Source organism: Lampetra planeri, chromosome 21 (genome assembly GCF_965212315.1).
Source record: "Lampetra planeri chromosome 21, kcLamPlan1.2.h2, whole genome shotgun sequence".
In the NCBI taxonomy this organism is placed as follows: domain Eukaryota; kingdom Metazoa; phylum Chordata; class Hyperoartia; order Petromyzontiformes; family Petromyzontidae; genus Lampetra; species Lampetra planeri.
Window position 1 is genome coordinate 399,111 of NC_136127.1, and position 18,850 is coordinate 417,960.

An 18,850-nucleotide genomic window follows, 5' to 3' on the forward strand; every position below is an offset into this window, starting at 1 on the left:
ATATCACAGAATAGGTTAGATATTACATGGCCGAACCCAAAACTCTGTGATGAATAATGTACATTTCACCAGTGTAGGTCCATTAAAATACACAGACATAATGCCATTGTAAAACCACATTTTCCCCACACTACTCACCCGGCTATGCGGGAAATTACTTCAATTCCATCCAACACCAGCAGGTTGGTGAAGGATGAGAAGTACCTGTGCATGACAACATATTTGTCAGGGCCACACAGAGGAGGCAATACAGTCCAATGCCCATGCAGGAAGAGGAACAGGGCATGCACGATACCAAACATGGTAACAACTCAGCACACAAGAGTGACATAAGCAGATTTAAAAAACACTAGATTGCCATAGGGGCGGTGATGTAGCCTAGCGGCCCAACGGTAGTGCTTTCGGCACTTGTTGCAAAGGTTCAAAGCTCAAATCCAGTGGCCGTCATGATTAACACTGAGAGTCTATTAAATATGCATACAAATAGCAAGTCCTCGCTTAACATGGGGGTGTTACGGAAAATTGCCCAATAAAGTGAATACAATTTTCCCAAGGAGCAATGGTAAAGGTTGGGATGGCGTTCCAGACTGTAATTTTATTGTTGTTTTTATTTGGCAGTAGAGGTACGCTGTTACATGTGTTCCATTATAAATGTGGTGTTTATAAAGTATTTCTATATGTATATGCTACGCGTGACAGTCATATATTAAAATCTAATGTGCGAGAGAGAAATACGGTGAGTGAAAAAGACAAGGAAGTGAGATGACGCTACGCACACAAAGATGCCTCGGAACAAAGAGTGAGGAAGAGGAAGGCATGCTGTTTATCACAGCACGTATTAGTACCACAGTATGACAGTGCCAGCTCTCAACATCACCGAACAACGCTGCCAACACTCACGCCACTCAGAAAAGTAGTCCGTCACACACTAGCCTCGTATTATACTGAGTAGTCCATCACACGCTAGACTTGCAATGCAGCGAGTAGTCCGTCACGCGCTAGACTCGCATTGTAGTGAGTAGTCCGTCACGAGCTAGATTTGCATGATAGCAAGTAGTCCATCACGTGCTAGACTCGTGTTATAGTGAGTAGTTGCTTTCGCGACCAATATTACCCATAAGAGGTTTTTTGGATTATTTTTGTTTCTCTCCATTTCAATAGATTACGTAATTAGTCTCGGCCAGTAGTAACCAGTTTTGCACAAAACGTCAACATTATCAAAATCAATTGAGTGTCCTTGTTGGCACGCGTGTTCTGCTACTGCTGACATCCAAGTGAGAGTCAGATTCGGCACGGTACATTCAATACAAAAACTAATATCTGGTACTAAAGATGTATTATCGAAGATATCAACAGAAGGTGTATACCAGATTAATTGCTTCTGTGGCAAATGCTATGTTGGTTAGATGGGACGAATGATCAATATGAGACTAAAAGAACACCAAAGAAATATGAAATACTCCTAAACACAAATGTCGGCACTGCTGAATCTGCTGATGAGACACTGTCTAGTTTAACACGTGGGCTTTTGCAACCAATATTATCCATAATATAGGAGTTTTTTGGTTATATCGCGTAAATATCAATGTGGTGGCAGGTTTAACGACACATTTATATTTACGCGATCTAACCCAAAAACACGCTATTATGGAGACTGTATGTCTGAATCAAAGGTGCTCAATTATTCACTCCCAGAAGGCCATGGGGCCGCTGGGTTGTATAAAGAATACTTTTATATTTTATACAGATAAACAGATATATGAAGGAGATTGTATACTCTGCTTAGCTGCAGTAGGTCAGAAGACGGCAGAGTCCATGCATTGTTGAGATGCTGATGAGGCCGAGAGCATTTACGAGCATAACGCGCATCTCTGCCAATCTCTTGGCCAACCCCCACATTCTTTGTCGCGATGGGTCCCCTACCCCCCCTCCCCATCGTTTATGGATCAGGATGAGACACTGCATGTGAAAGTCGTTACTTCTGAAACGTCTGCGTGTGGGTTGCGAGTTGGGAGACGACGAACAGGTCTCCCACGTCGCGCCTGCCGCCCAGGAACGTGCCCAGGCTGGCCCCGTGCTGGCCCAGCAGCCAGCAGGTGCTGCGGAAGGTGTCGACGGCAGTCTGGAAGGCAGCCTCCACCGGGGACCCTCGGAGCGCCGCCGCTGCATCTGCGTGTGCAGGGGAAGTCCGCCGTGAGCCTCGCACTGCTGCAGGTCGTCTGCCGCATTCGTGCTTTTTTTTAGTTCCTTTTATTTATCTACTTAGCCGGGGAGATGAAAAAATTAACCCCATCGGGACAGATGAAGCAGCATCGCCTCCCTTGGAACAGGGGGGCGGGGCAGGGGGACGACGACCCGGATCACATCGAGTACAATTTAAGAACACAATATTATTTTAAATGTAACAAATCTAGACTAGATTTGACAATGAGTATCATACAATGTGAAGAAGGCTCAGGTGGAGAGGTTTAGTGACGAGATGAGGCCAGTACAGTTAATTCCTACAATTCTTTTAAATGAGCTCAAATGTCAACAGCCGGCGTAGATGGTCGGTTAGCATTGAACGCAAACACCGTAACTCTCCACAGCTCTACAAGTTTACGGCAAAAGCCTGGTCATAAATTTATTTCCAAACTCGGCAACGGCCGGGATTGAATTTAGATGTAATCGGGAGGTCGAGTGATTCCAGAACCAAGGGCAACAGCTGACAACAATTGTTCCTTAGACTGGTCTACACACGGAACTCTTCATCAAGGTCAATATGTCATAATGGCTAAAGCCATCGATGCCTCCACCCACCTTTCCAATGCTCTCTACCCTCCGCCAAATCCCACAGCTGCTGCACATAAGACACACAGCCACCAGCAAGATCTGTCCCGGCAGTCTCCCACTAATATGTTACAAGTTCCGCTCTTCTCCTCGGGTCGCCGGACTCGTGGACACCAGTCCAACACGATTTCCGCAATTGGCCCTCTCCCATTTTGCACACGGGTCCCACCCCAGTGCCTAACGGATGAACGGACGTCATTGAGGAAATCCTCCCGGGCTACTCGGCGTCACCTGAGTTCAGCAGAGGCTTGAGCACGTGAGTTTTGGCTGCTTGCAGCTCGCGGTAGCAGGCGCGCTCCGTAGCCGATAACTCATGCAGGGCAGCCACAAACCCCTCAGGGGCGGTGGCAGCGGTGGCGGAGGAGAAGGAGGGGCCCCCATCCGACAGAGACACGAAGACGTTCCCACTCAGCGACACACTGAACACGTGGCCAACCTGCACAACAAAGTCAAAGTGATTTCCTACTCAAGCGACGACTGGGGCGGTGTGCTCATCCCCTCTCTTTATAGCCCTGAAGCCAGTGGTGAAAATGCCACATTCTCATAGCGGTGGGGGGGGGGGGGTGATTTTCTCCATGGGACAACCACCGATTACTTTCCCACAAAGTCACATGGGATGGTGACATGGCCAAGCAGCGGTGCATTCCCTTCTTGCTTCAGAGGTTCACGTTTCGAATCCGGCAGGTCACCCTAGTTAACACTGCAGGTGCATTAACCATAAATACGTGCTATCTGCTTCGCAGATCTCCTGACATCATTCGATACGAGTAGGCTATTGTATGCCGGCGTCATTATACATAGCAATCACTGCCCCCTTCTGCCAGACTAATGTCTGTTTGCAGGCCAGGTGCTGAGTCACATTGTGCCACACAGGGCAGCTGCTTATATAAAACACTGAGTTGCAAAGGAATTTAACCGTCATGTAAATGCAACAATTACGATTACAAGGAGACCCTTGAACATCGTTGGGATTACGTTCTTGGATGACTCAGCCTGAAATGGGTACCTGGTGTGGTGTATAAACATCACCACTGGAGAAACAAAGGCAACCAGGCATGGTGCTGGCTACCCACCCCCCCGTGTGCCACAGTGCTTGCTAACAGCACTTGCCCCAACAGTCTGTTAAGGTTTTCTGGATAAGATCGCGTGAATATATAAATGTGTCATTAAACCCGCCACCACCCGACATAGCCAATTAGTAAGGTTTGTCACGTAAACAGAATATGCCAATTCTTTACTAGTACAGCACGCCTGTGTGTTGGAAAGCAAAGCCACAACAGTTACAATCTGAGTACGACGTTTTGCCAGTACAGTGATACCTCGGTTCACGAACGCTTCTGTTCACGAACAACTCGGTTCACGAACAGAAAAGTTCATAAAAATATGCTCCGGTTCACGAACTCTGCTTCGGTTCACGAACAGGAGCCGCGGCCATTTTAATGCTATTTCCAGGCTGTCACATGGTCGTGACTTCCTGTAGGAAGATCGTGGAGAGAAGAAGAGACACAGAAAGAAGTACTGTGAGTACTGTGAAGACACTTTCAGTGACTTTTTGCTTTTTGGTGTGCTTTTTAGCACATACAGTACTGTACTGTACTACTGTACTGTACAATACTGTACTTACTGTATTGTACAGTTCACCCGTTTGAGTGCTTACTGAAGTCATCTCAAGCAAGGTTAGTGTTCTCTCTTTATACATTACTATACTGTACAGTACTAATGTATATTGTAATTTGTTTCATATTTTTGTGCTTCAAAAACAAAACAAAAAAAGGTCAGAACGGATTAACCGGATTTACATTGAACCCTTTGGGAAAATGTGCCTCGGTTCACGACCAATTCGGTTCGCGACCAGAGTCAGTTCACGAATTAAGTTCGTGAACCGAGGTATCACTGTAATTACAACTAGCTTTATCAGGCGACAGCCTGATTTGTGGAGAAATCCTCCTGTTTAGTTCCTTAAATAGAGGCGGGTTGATGTGATATCACTTGTGAGCCCTTCTTGATGGAAGTGGGGGGGGGGGGTTAATGAATTCATAAGATAGCAATGGATATATTTATATGGTAATCAACCTACATTATACATGCGCATTATGCAAGCCCATTGATCTTGTACCTCCTGTCGATTGTGTGCACTAAAATAGAAGTACCTGTTATTGTCTGTTCAAAGGTATTTAAACAATATATAATTTGATGATTCGCTTCCAGGGGGGGGGGTCTTTGTCCGCAAGATGCTTGCACAGCAAAGGTTGAGGTACCACTGCCTGCCTGGTGTCCCATGTCCACCCCGAACCACGGTATCAGCCACAGATATGGCACTTCTGTGCACAATACATTGATAGGTCGAAACAACATGAACGATAAACCTGCAATATTCAAGTAACTCCTGTATCATCAAAAACTTTGTACAGTTTTTGTTTTTGTAATTCTTATTCCACGTTGTGTTGCACGAGGTATGGTTATTGTCTGTTCATGTACCTGCTCTGGTACAGGGATGACGGCAACGCTCGCAAGCGTGGGCTCCCCTCCCACGTGGAATAGCCGTGGGCAGTGTCCAGGCCCGTCGCAGAGTAGCAGGGAGCCAAAGTCTCCAGCCGAGATGTCCCAAACCTCTTGGGCAGGTGGGCCCTGCTCACCCACAACCACGCACGGCCGTAATTCAGGGACGTGCATACTGCCGGGACTCCCAGCAGAATCAGGAAGTGCGGCAAAAAATCAACATCAAAGGCTGACTGCTGTAGCTAAGACTGCACACGCAAAGACACAGGTGAACGTTGTGGATGCAAACATATAAAACGACGTTCTCGCTAAAACGGGAATAATACGGAGCTAACTCAGGCACTTTCCCATTGACTAATCATGCAGCAGATGCCACCCTTAATGTGTCCTGGAATATGCTCAGCAAACTGAAGCGCATCCAGCTGGGAGAGGAAGTGAGCTCATCTTGCACCCTGAATAGCGGGTATCCCCAGGGATCTTGAAACACAAATTTCTTTAAAACTGCTTTTTTGTGTTTAGTATGTTGTCCTTCCCCCGCACCTCCAATTAGCACAGTTGGCTACGTACGGCACGAAATAAGTAAAAAATGGATACATACATACATTAGCACGGTTGGCTACGTACCGTGCGAAAGAAGCTCAACATAAATACATCTGTGCTCACTGATGCTCTTCAACCTGTACACGGGAAATACGCCACGGGCATCGTCCCGCAATGTAAAGTAGGTGGACGACGAGGCTCCGTCTGCACAAGCTTACAGTGGGCTGGAGGCCACAATCAACTGTGACCTCAACACCATGGAGGAGTACTTCCGAAATGACCCCAAGAAAATCGATTGTCTTGGTGTTTCATGTCAACAACAGTGCAGACGCCACACTTGGCGAATGTCTTGCAGCAGAAAAGGTGCGACATAACCCGATGCCGATCGATCTTGGCGTGACAACTGACCGCACACAAACTTTTAATGAACACCTAAAAAAAAAGTCTGCCAGTAAAACTAAGATGAGGTTGAACTGCATTAAAAAATCATACGATACGAGCTGGGGGCAGATGCCTCGGTGCTTTGAACATCGACCACTGCCTGAGTGTACTTGGGAGTACTCATCAATACCCAATTGACCATCGCGATGCAAACTACCACGTATGTGTAATAACACTCTGGAGACGGCTTGTGGAATCGGTCCTTTTATTTACTTCCCGCTCGCGCGTGGCCCCTATCTCTCTTCGTTCCTTGTCTGACCCCGTGTCCCTCGGCTCTTCCGTTATTTAATGCCTGGGTCACGTGGTACGCTCCAGCCAATCCTTAATAGCCTGCGCTGAATGTCCCAGATTCCTCCATCAACTCCCAGGACCACGCCCCTGACTTGTCTTCCCATTGGCTGAGGCCAAGAGCAGCAGAACCAATCATCCTAGCTGACATCCCTCGATCACGCCAGGGCCATGCTCCCAGGCTCTCCCCCCATTGGCTGTAGAGCAGGACCGGCAGAGCCAATCACCACGTGAGCCGGACATAGGCTCTCATTACATATGTTTAAATCTACGCCATTGCCTTGGCTTCTAATGCTATACAATATCGCACCACCAAATATTCACTGCGATGGCTGCAACGCTCCGTGAACTAAAAATGACCCAAACCAGTCAATCAACCACGATCTGAACAACATCCCACACCCACGGCTGAGAAACAGAACTCCGTTATTTTGGAAGCACGCGGCACAAACTCGGCGTGACACAAACTTCAGCAGTAAAACGTTGCGAACCAACTTGTGGGCTTCAAGAAAGGTGCCCAACATGCACCTGCTCACCAAGCCATACCAACCAGACAGCACAGTTAAAATCTTCCAGAGAAACAATGGGATCTGCACAAACTGCAAAAGATGCGGTGGACAGCTAATGCGCAAGTGTAACATAAAAAAGACTCTACTGTGTGCAACTGCAGCAACAAACACCAAACCATCCACCACACAACTTCGCACCGACCCAAACGTAATCTTGAAGGTGGTGTGTGTATCTGCAATTGAATGACTAAATCACTCGGTTAACTTAATAGTTGCTTTTCGTTGGTCGTATGTAATTATCAAAATAGAAACGGCAATTATTTATTTTGGACGTAGCGCCCTCCCCTTTATGCCGAGGCATCTCAGGAGCGCTTTACATCTCATCTCAACGTATCAAGGGAACCCCCAGTGGCAGTTGTCCCCATGGACAAAATGCGACTCAGCACCTGGCCAGAAAGTGGACACGAGTCCCATCAGCAGAGGACGACTGCTGCTGTGCGTGCGATCCCAACCGAGTAATCCTGCGTCGTAATTTTGTTTTTATTCGGCAAACACGGACCATGACACCGGCACACAATGGCGCGCTCATTTTAGAATGGCAGGGATATTTAACGTCCACTCTGGCAGAACAGCAGACGGCACGTGTTCATTTACGGTAACCGCACCCCAGTGTTAGTGTGTGTATGTGTGTTGAACTTCTTTCGCACCATATGCTGCCAACCATGTTCATCGGAAGTGAGGGGGAAAGACAACAAACTAACCACAAAGAGCCGCTGTAAAGAAATGAGTTTTCAATCTAAATGATTTAAAAGTGCATAGCTCCAGTGGCTTCCCAATATCGGAAGAGTGTTCCAGACGGCCGCAGAAGCGTGTCCGAAAGCGCGCGATGCGGTGACCGTCTTTGTTCAATGGCTAGCCAAAAACCGCTGCTGCTGCTGCTGCGAGGATGACCGGAATCCGCGTGATGATGATTTATGCTCCTTGACAAGATCAGCAAGGCATTGTGGTTTCATTAGTGGCGAGCGCTCTGTGCGACCGTGCTAGCGCTGGTCCACGGCATCGCCGCATCCGGCACAATGCTCGGACAAAGGGCATAGCAGCCATGGGCCTCAGGGCTGGCGGCGAGTTACCATGAGCAAGCGGGGCAAAGGCGGAGAGGAGCTCGCGTGGCCACGATGACCCCGAGAGTTGCAGCCCCACAACCAAACCTGTATTCCCACAGACACACATTTCAACAAGCTCGTGATCATTTTCCGTTTCATATTTTAAAAGCAAAAAGCAATGTTACTCGCCCCACATGGACTCCAAAGAAATGTATTTAACACACAAAAGGTGTGCACTGTATACAAGCCTTATGCAAACCATAAGCTCAAAAGAACTGCACGTGGAGATATCTTTCTGTTATGGTGGGGTTTCTCGTCATTTATAGATTTGAATTTCGGACCAAATGGGTTGCCACCTGTCCTGTTTTCGCCGGTATTTACAACCAGCATCATCAGGCGGCAGCAAGAGTTGTGGAGAAATCCTCTTATATATTTACGTAATCTAACTCAAATAACCTATATTACGGATAATATTGGTCGCGAAAGCCTACTAATGCGTTAAACCAGTTAGGACATATGTTGAGCCGTGAGGGAGCGTGCTAGAAACCTGTCCCGTGCTGGTGAGAGCCATGGAGTGATAACCTCCAGCCACCACCTTCACCGTCTCCTGTCCGCTCAGCGTCTTCACACACTCGGCCTCTGCCCTGCTCCCAAACAAAAAACCGAAAGCATCAGTCGCCACGGGCAGTCCACGTAATAATAATAAGAGTTTAGCCAGCGATGACTTAAGATGCACTTAACAATGCTGCAGAGATTTACAATTTCCGATCCAATCGTGGTATCATCATAAATCATGCCAACGCTGGGCCACACGGCTGCCCAGCTGTAGCTTAGCCGCTTGAGATCAACATTAGGCAGTGGTACGGCATGGCGGTAACACATACACTGCTTGTTGCAGAGGCTCGTGGTCATAATCTGGCAGGCCGCGTTGGTTATCGCCGCAGGCACTTTAACCGTCAAATACATTTTGACACGCCTCCATATAGGAATGTGAATTTCTGCCGCTGGCTGAAGTGTTATAAACATAAGGTGAGCACTGCTTCAATGCTCAACCGAGCAGGAAATCACCTTGGGCACTGCCGACTTTCGACAGAGAGCCTGACCGGTAATTCTCACCTGGGGTTGAAGTCTCCAAGGCCCAACTGGCCCTCGAGCCCACGGCCCCAGCTCCACAGCTCGGTCTGCAGGCACGGCAGACTTGAGGCCCACTCGGCCTCGGGGGAGCTGGGCAGTGTTGCGGGGCCCGGCCGGGCGCCCTCTCTGCTGCCATCGGTCTTTCTTGCAAAGCGCGACACTGACACAAGATGCATTCCGCATTAAACTATTTTTTATTTTACGAGTTAAGGGGCCACTTAGCTATGTAGTACCTCTGTTTCAGAAGCGACCTGGCTATCGCAAATGATAGCTCAACGAAGTGGCTTATCTTCTTGGTTCTTTCGGTAAAGTCACGTAGAAGGGAAGTAATAAAATAATAAAAATAAAACATAATAAAATAATTCTCACGACGTTTCGGCCACAACGCAAGCAGCCGTCCTCAGGTGAAGACCAGGTCTGTCGGGGAGACGCTGTCTCCCCGACAGACCTGAGGACGGCTGCTTCAAATGCCCGTCTCGGCAATCATCCCTCAAGATGCCATTATCCGCTTAAGATGGCAATACACGCAAAATAGTAATATATGAAAGTTATAATTGCTAATAATTAATCTTAACTTTGAGAACTGGTAGGGGTTCTGAACATGGGGACCGCATTTTTCTTCTACTTGTTTACCTAGGGGAGTCTTACCGAGCCCCAATATTTTTCCAAGAGGCTCTCGCCAAGTTTTCACGGAAGGGGGGCGATGTTGCTGCTGTATGTAATCCTAATTCAGTAATTTTCAGGTAGTTACATTTGTTTCGGTGCCGCAGCGATAAGATATTAACTACCTCGCTTGGTATACATGAGGTCGTAGGTTCAATCCTGACACCTGTATATTTGTAGTTTGCATGTTCTCCCCGTGGTCGTGCGGATATGTCTCCGGGTCCTCCGGTTTTTCCCTCCACATTTAGAAACATGTGTTTAGAATATTTGCTGCTATAAATTTCCACGTGATAAGCCACTTCGTTGAGCTATCATATGTGGCCAGGTCGCTTCTGAAAATTAGCTAATTCGGAGCGAAACTCGGAATGGTGTATGGATAGCAGAAACACCCATCAGCCGCATGGACGTGAATTGCTTTCAGGGTTCTCCTTTGTCCAAACCCCCAACTCCCTCCCCCTCTCACACACCCTCTTCACTATCACCCCCCCTCCCGTGATCTGTGGATGAAACAAATCAGTCGAGACACCGATGTGGCAGCAAGAGAAGTTTATGCGAATGCAGTCAAAAGAGGTCACACGTATGGCGCAACGCTCCTTCAGACTATGCACGATGAAGGAATATCCCACCCCCCTCCCCAGGTTTCCCTCGTCAGGTTATACTCTCCCTCTCCCCAGTTATCCCCTCCCCATTTAAAACAAAAACTATATCTTTTATGCAAGTCCAAGGCAGCGTACCATGGGCCAGGCCCTGAACCAGGCCGGGCAGGGAGAGGCGGCGCGAGCACTCCTCACGTACAGCGCGCACGTCCACCAGGCTCAGGCACTTGCGCCCGCCGCCCTCGCCCTCCTCCGCCTCCACGCTCCTCCTCACCCGAGACCCCTCCCCACGGCCCAAGCTGCACGTCTCCACCTCAACGGGCCGGCTCTGGCACAACGAGCAGGTGACAAGTGAAGTAATGAGTTAATGATGACGTCACCCTGTTGCTGCTCTATATAAGAACGGGAGACACAGCAGAGCCTCACCATTCTGGCGAATTGCCCGATGATGCTGGATGCAATTACCAGCGAAACGTCGTACTCAAATTGTAAATGTTGTGGTTTCACACTTCAACACACCGGTGGGCTAAAGCAGTGAACTATTTGTCTTTTGTCAACGTGACACTTTTATACTGATTGGCCGTGTCGGGTGGTGGAGGGTTACGACACATTTATAAATAACGCGATCTAAACCAAAAAAGTTGATTATGAAAGTGATGTAGTAGTTTGTTTTTGAGAAGAGTGCGCAACGTCTCGAAGCGATTAAGCACCTCACATCGCATCTCGGGTTGGTCACGGGGCGGCCCAGCGGTAGCGCGTTCACCGCTCCTTGCTCGGGTTCATGGTTCGAATCCAGCGGCCGCCCTTGTTTATACAGCAGATGTATTACCCTTAAAAAAAATAAGTCTGGTCTGCTTGACAGTAGACATTAAAAGATCCCGTGATGTCTCTCACAAGAGGAGGGAGGCTATTGTGTGTTTGTGCAAAGTGAAACTTACCTGTGAGCTGAAACAATAATTGTCATACACTATGGGAACCTCATTTGCCAGAAAAAATATGATAATTGGTTTTTTACCCTTCTATCTGGCAACAAAACTGACACCTTTTTACAAGGAGTCATGTTTGCATAGACCGCAATACCTGCAGTCAATAATTGTCATATTTACACTGGTAAATGTGACAATTCCAGCCTCATTCAGACACAGAGCTGCTTCAACATGGAACGATCTCCCAGATACGCTAAACTCTGCCAGTCTCATCCTATTTAAATCTGTTAATTAAAACTCACCCGCACAACACTTGTTACAGCTGGAGAACATTCTACATTCATCAACACTGTGGTCGAATACATTTACATATATATTTATGTGTGCAAGTGTTCGACTGTATGTGACATTCATTGTATATATGCATACTGTATAAGTTACATGTTGCTAGGTGTTTGTGTTAACTGACACCTTGGACACTCTTACAAGTGAGATGTTCGATCTCAAGGGCTTTTTCACGCGAAATATTTTAATATTAATAAAAAACACATTACCTTTCAAACTGACTCAAGTGCTCCCTCCCTCTCAATAAACACAAACGCCTCCTCATCCGGGTCACTCTTTCAAATGAGCCAGTCTCGTTGTTTCTCAAGTTCTTACTAGGTTAAAAAAGCGTACATCCTCCAGGATGCGTACGCCCGTCTACTCTGTAGAGCGTCATGAGAATGCTGTTACATTTCTTCACTAAATGAAGCCTGAACCGTGCTGCACCCTAAACCAAAACCGTGCTGCACCGTACGTGCTTGGGGGCCCGCCAATCGGCCCAGCGGTAACGCGTTCACCCGCTTGCCGTAGAGCAGTGTTTTTTAACCTTTATTGCAGCCTTGCACCCCTTTTGTTCTCAATCATTAAAACATGTATAATGTTAATAATTACATCGGTTTGATGATACAAAGTAGTTGAACCTACGTGCCCGTGCTTAATTTGTGTTTCTATGATTTACCTTCTAAAAAATCTGCCCATGTTCCGGTCCCCCAGAAAGGGCATCTGACACCCCCACGGGGTGCGTGCACCCCGTGTTAAGAACCATCGCTGTAGAGGTTCACGATTCAAGCCCAGAGCCCACCCGGGTTAATGCTCTGGCTTCTGTTGATCGTGAACACACGCAGCGCACCGTCTCCTTCTCAATGGCGCTGTGTGCTAAATAAGGCGGCCATTGTGCACGCCGCTATCATGGGCCGCATTTGCCAAAGTCGAAAAATGACACGACGCGTCACTCAATTGGGATCACGCAGAAAAAATCATCGCCCACTACTGGCAGCCTAATGTCCACTCGCAGGCCGGGTGCAGAGTCACCTTGTGCACATAAAGACAGCTGCCACTGGGGGTGCCCCTTCAAATGTTTGAGATGAGATGTCAAGTGCTCCGAGACACCCCGGCATAAAGGGCGAGAAAATCAAACACAACTAGTTATCATCATCATAATCATCGTTACGCTTGTACCTGTGACTCTAAGATGTCCTCAGCCATCTGCACTGGGACCTTGCTCTCCTCGGGCAGAGAGCTATCATGGTGGGCACGAACGACACCCCTCTCAGTCTCGCCGCCGCACTGATTGGATGCCGTCACTGCTTCCGACGCGAGGCAGTGGTGCTCGTCGGAAATGACCACGTGGTCCGCTGCGTCAGTCATGGTCACCAACAGTTGCCTGCAGTGGGCACACGTGTCGGGCTCGGGGCCGGCCACCGCTGCCGCTGCCGCCACTGTACTCCGTGCTCGCCGTGCCAGCGCGAGACAGTGCTGCGCCCCGCACGCCACCTGCACCACACAGACGCCGCGCAGTGCCTCTACCACACGCGGCGGCACCACCGCCGCCATGCCGCTGCCACAGTCACCGCCGCCGCTCCTGCCCGGCACACCGCCCCACTCCCACGCTTCTCCGCGAAGCGAGAGGGCCAGCGTGAAGGCGTCCCCGCAGGCCAGCTGGGCAACGTCGGCCAGCGGCGGCGCCTCTCTGCCAGGGCCCGCTTCGAGCGTGGGCACCGGAGCGGGACTGCCAATGGCGTCGGGCGCGCTCCTGCCACACTGGCCGTGGGTGTTGCACCCCCACATGAAGGGCACTCCGCCCGAGCACACAGCGCCGCAGTGGGTCCGCCCCACCGCAACGCTCAGGACGACCTTCCCGAGCAAGGCCCTCATCGGGGCGATGTCCCACGCGTCGGCACCGTCCGTAGGCCCAGGCTGCTGACAATCCTCCGACGGTTCAGAGGCTGGATTGGCTGAAGCGATGCTGTCCTCCTCTACTTGTGTCTTGGCATTTTCGGGAGCGACTGCTGCTGTGTGCAGGTTTACGTCCAATGAGCCGAGTTGTGTTCCGCTTGGCGGAACGTCAGTGTTGTCTGCAGAGCTAGAGTCCGACGATCGCGGATATTTTTCTCTGAGGTTTCTCGTGGCATCTTCTCGAGGGGTTAACGTGGAATCGTCATCTCCTTCCAAACCCTGGGTCACATTTTTGAGAAAGAAAACCTCACCAGCTGGAGAAAAAAAAACAGATACACAGGTAACAGAAAAATGTAATATTAAAATATAATGGGGCAATCTGGAAAATGCAGTCATTTTCTGAACGTCATATTATTTTTATTATCAGGCTTGTTTAACCAGAAAAGCCTCATGAGTAGCAAGACTCCTTTTCAAGAGGGTCCTATCAAGTTTTCGTAGTGGGCAACATTTCTCTGTGTAATCCCCATTGAGTAATTTTTGTGGTTTATTTTCCAAATTGGGACCCACGACAACAGCAGTGGCTTACTCTTGCGAGTTGCATCAAGGGATCTATGAAGCAGACGCCATTTAGTATTTTTGTGGCTCTTCCGCACCGCTGCAATAGCCAGAACAGCCGCTGGATTTGAACTGTAAACCTCTGCGACAAGTGGTGAATGTGCTGCAGCTGGGCCATTCCATGGCCCCAAGTCTGTGCAAGGTAATAATAACGTTTTTAATTATTGAGATATTTGGCCAACGCAGGAGCAAAGCGCAGAACATGGCGAAAAGGATGTCATGGCACACTAGGGGGGTGGTGGCCAGCACCACACTAGGTTATCTTTTGTCTCCCGAATGCTGATGTTCACACGCAGGCTCTCACTCGTACTCCGCAGAAAATGAGCTATGTAGCCCAGTGGGCTTTATCTGGTAAAATAAAAATACTAAATGAAAAAAATAGGAAGCATTGCGGCACCTGTGGTGAGCAGGAGGCCGTGCTGCGTGCTGATGAGGGCCTGCTGCACAGGCTGGCGGAAGAGCGGTGCCCCGAGTGCTTGTGGCACGAACTCTCCATCATGACGACGCCACCGCCGCCACACGAACACGAGTCCACAGCCAGCAGCCGGCTCCTCCATGGCACTGGGGCACCATGCACACAAACACACAACATTGCATGGAAACTACAAACATCATTTTTTATCAAATAAAGCACACTGAGCTATGTCGCTCTTTTTCAAAGGTGACCTGGCCACAATTGATAGCTCAACGAAGTGGCTTATCATCACGTGGAAATTTACAGTGTCCAAATACTCTAAATGCATATTGATTATAAATGGTGAGGGAAAAACCAGGGGACCTGGAGAAAAATCAAAGCGACTACAGGGAGAGAGACATGTAAACTCAAAATATACAGGCGTCAGGGTCAGAATCAAACCCACGACCTCCTGCATACCAGGCGAGGGAGATAACATCTCGCCACCGTGGCACCAATTACTGTGTCATTCATCTGGCTACGAAGACACTGAAGAAGTTTGGTTTTCTTTCCCTTGCCAAAACCTCCTTTGCTTGATGCTGGTGGCTCTGCTGCACACGGCCTGCAATATCGCACTGTTGCAGTCAGCAAACGTTGGTGGATCACGTAAGATACTCGTGAAACACCCAAATCAGTTGCGGCTGCGAGGCAGCCATCTCCTGGCTTGCCGGGGTATGGCAGTGCAGCAAGTGGGTGAATTTCGATATTTATTACTAGCTTATTTGACTATCCTAGGACGGACCTGTAAATTACGAAAAAAATGAGCAGAGTATAATTGTATCTTGTGTAAATTGAATGGCAGTGAATCTTGAACGAAAGTATGTCATAAAACACTTCACTGCATTTCACTATAGCACTGTATATAACTAGCCTTCAATTTGTTCTAAGTCACTGCTCTGATACTTTATTCTCTTCTGCTTTCGGTCGCTGGGGTTCAAAGAAATTGGATTGCAATACAATATCTGGGAAATCACCAAGAAATGTCTATTTAACCAAAATGTAGAAGCATACATTTTGAATTTGTTTTATCTCAAGTGCTGAAGAAAAATATAATGACTCCAAATCCACTTTGTTTCTGCGTAGAATTATTTATTATATTCACTTTCAATAAAGAAACGTGAAAATTAAAGCGAATTTGCATGGAGCTCCCCCCTCATCAATAATCATGAGCTGATGACGGCATTCATGTGGACCCTGCCCCCACCCCCTCATTAATAATTATGAGCAGATGACGTCACTCCACATGGAGCTCCCCCCCCTCATCAATAATCATGGTACGATGACGTCACTCATGTGGACCCGGCCCCACCCCCTCATTAATAATCATGAGCAGGTCATTCTTTTCGATTGAATATTTTAGATTAACTGCAATACACCCGTCCTTGGACAGGCTGTAGGCTACTTTGATCATAATTTAGAAGAAAAAATTAGACTTGCCTTTTGTTTCAAGTGCTGAAGAAATAAATAAAGACACCAAATACACTTTGTTTTCTGCATATAAATATTGATTTGATTACATTTCAATAAAGAAACGTCAAGTTTAAAGCGAATTTGCGTAAAAATAAGTAATTCCTATCGACCTGCGTGAGTGTAAAAATCCACCCGCTCATGATTATTTTATTATTGACGGGGTGGGGTGCAGCATGTGGAGTGACGTCACGCGCACGACACACATTTCTGGGCTATTATAGTAGTACTATCTGTACGGGGATTAAATGCGACCCCCTCGCACACGTGGGTTTTCTCCGAGTACCCCGGTTTCCTCTTGCGTGTATAAATACTTGTCATTCATGGAGTGCTTGTTGGCGCCGGCTCTGGCTGCCTTCCCGCTCGCCTTTGGTTTCCCATGCCTCTGACTCAAAGAACAACTGAGCGTGTCACAAATTTGTATTTTTACTTTCATTAACTCCAGACAACTAATACTGTTATGCAAAGCAGAAATTCGGCCTAATCTGGGATACGATTGCCCTATCTGCAGTGCAGCACCCAGCTCCTTTTACATTGAGCAATAAAGAGAATTAATGATGCAGCACTCACTGATCAATCCACCCACTCGCTCTCTGGTAGTCAATCGCCTCGTAATCGCTCTTCCATTGACACAACATTGTTACAATTTCCATGAACTTCCATGAACTTCACGCGTTAATTCCTCCACCTGTTGAAACTATTAAAAACTATTGAGGACTTTGTCTACCAGACTGACTTTCATTCCACACTCACTGTTTTCAACCACCGCACTGCAGATCACAACATCACACTCGCCCACTCACCCACTTATTCACTCACCCACTCACCACACTACAGGTCACCTCACATCTCTCCGCTTCTTCTCTCGCCACTGCTGCACTGTGGAATTCCATCCCATTTCTTTTCCCAAGCTCTCACAATAACATTGCTCTATTTATATGCTACACAAGAGTGTAGCGTATAAGTGTTACACTCTTATCTTGACCCGCCCCTACTGGACATCTGTGAAGAAGAGCTTCATACGTCATCGGATTCCTCTAGTATAAATAAAGATTCCAATTCTGATTCCAACTTTGATAGTGCTGTTTGTTGCTGGCTAACTTACTTTCGGGACTGTACTCAATAACTGTGTTGAAAAAAAATTAACACTCACAGATAGTGCAATGACATAACGAAACCAACACTTGTCTTATTAGTGCAACATTAGACCCTCGTGCAAAACAAAATATGTGTGGGTGTTGTCATTGTGCATTGGATGGAAAGTGCACCGTTTGCAAAGTATAAATCCTCCTCGGGTCAAGTATTTTTAAGAGTGTAAGTCCAGCAGTGGAAGTGGGCCGGTGTATGCCAGCATTCCACATCGGAACTTCTCACCAACCATGTGCGTATCAGCACTCTTCAGACCAGTTCCTATTCCTCCACAACGATTTTCAGCAGAGGGGAAACGACCCAGAGTGTGAGTCTGTGATGGTGTGTAGGTGAACCTCAACTGAGTACCCAGAGGGGTGTGTAAACATCACCACCAGGGAGACAAAGGCAGTCGGGCGTGGAGCTGCCCCCCCACCCCTTCGTGTGCCATGCCGGCCTTCACAGGTGCTCATGAACAGCACTTGCCCCTAAAGTCTGTTAAGGCTATACGGGATATCTTTGTCTTTTTGTGTGAGAAGTGCAACTACCTAAAGGGGGCAGTAGTGCAATGGTTAGCGTGCTGCGCTACAAACTCAGAGACCCTAGTTCGATTAAACCTCACGGAAACCAACACCGGTGACAATTATCTGAACCAGTCCTGACCTCCCCTAGGACGACTCTGCCTTAAATGAGTTCCTGGTGCGATGTGTAAACGTCGCCACTTGGGAGAAAGAGGCGACCGGGTATGGTGCTGGACACCAACCCACAAGTAATGCATCTGTCAGTTACCGCAGTTAACCCATGGCAACTGGGTCTGTCTCGTGACCTCCTGTCAACGAGCATTCGACACTTCAGGTGGCCTCAAAGAACACCTGGCCTGGCAAAAGCACTTTAGTGACATCACCGTAACTTAGTGGCAAATAGCGGCTGTTGTTGGTGTGATGGTGGGAGGGAGTGTGAGCTTGAGGGAGGAGAGTGTTTCAGGGTGTGTGTGACTCAAGCTCGACTCCCGCTCATGGCCCACATCGGTGAGAAATATCTAAGTCGGTCCTGAGCCTCCCCAAGGTCAACTCAGCCTTAAATGAACATCCGATGCAGTATGTAAATATCAGCACTGGTGGTGGCCACCCACCCCCTTGTGTGTCGTGCTGGCTTTAATAATGGTGCAGGGTGTAAGACCGGCATTTCGACCTTTACATTTCCACCAATGAGCATGACCCAGCGGTAGCACGTTTGCCACTTGCTGGCGAGGTTCACAGTTCGCCCCTGGTTACTATCGCGGGTGTAATAAACGTGAAGTACTATGCACCACCTGCTTCACAACGTACATTAAATATCTCTGAATGTCATTTGCCATTGTGTGCCAGCGTTACGTCCCAAACTTTAAATATTATCTGCAAATTACTCAATTTGGATTATACGTAGCAATCATCAGCCC

General features: G+C 48.0%; 1 protein-coding gene across 7 annotated transcripts in view; it reads right to left on the minus strand.

Moving 5' to 3' along the window:
• ALS2 (alsin Rho guanine nucleotide exchange factor ALS2) overlaps nucleotides 1–18,850 on the minus strand; it is a 90,591-nt gene that overhangs the window by 58,409 nt on the left and 13,332 nt on the right. For all 7 annotated transcript variants that reach the window (XR_013586508.1, XM_078603682.1, XM_078603680.1 and 4 more), the window contains exons 2-11: nucleotides 14,761–14,924; nucleotides 13,032–14,062; nucleotides 10,741–10,930; nucleotides 9,326–9,503; nucleotides 8,757–8,853; nucleotides 8,237–8,314; nucleotides 5,308–5,457; nucleotides 3,061–3,265; nucleotides 1,980–2,169; nucleotides 139–204 (exon numbers count right to left, since the gene is read on the minus strand). Coding sequence is in view for 6 of the 7 variants with exons in the window: in XM_078603682.1 (XP_078459808.1) it covers nucleotides 139–204; nucleotides 1,980–2,169; nucleotides 3,061–3,265; nucleotides 5,308–5,457; nucleotides 8,237–8,314; nucleotides 8,757–8,853; nucleotides 9,326–9,503; nucleotides 10,741–10,930; nucleotides 13,032–14,062; nucleotides 14,761–14,920 (2,345 nt within the window). In the remaining variant the exon portion in view is untranslated. The remainder of the gene's footprint in view (nucleotides 1–138; nucleotides 205–1,979; nucleotides 2,170–3,060; nucleotides 3,266–5,307; nucleotides 5,458–8,236; nucleotides 8,315–8,756; nucleotides 8,854–9,325; nucleotides 9,504–10,740; nucleotides 10,931–13,031; nucleotides 14,063–14,760; nucleotides 14,925–18,850) is intronic.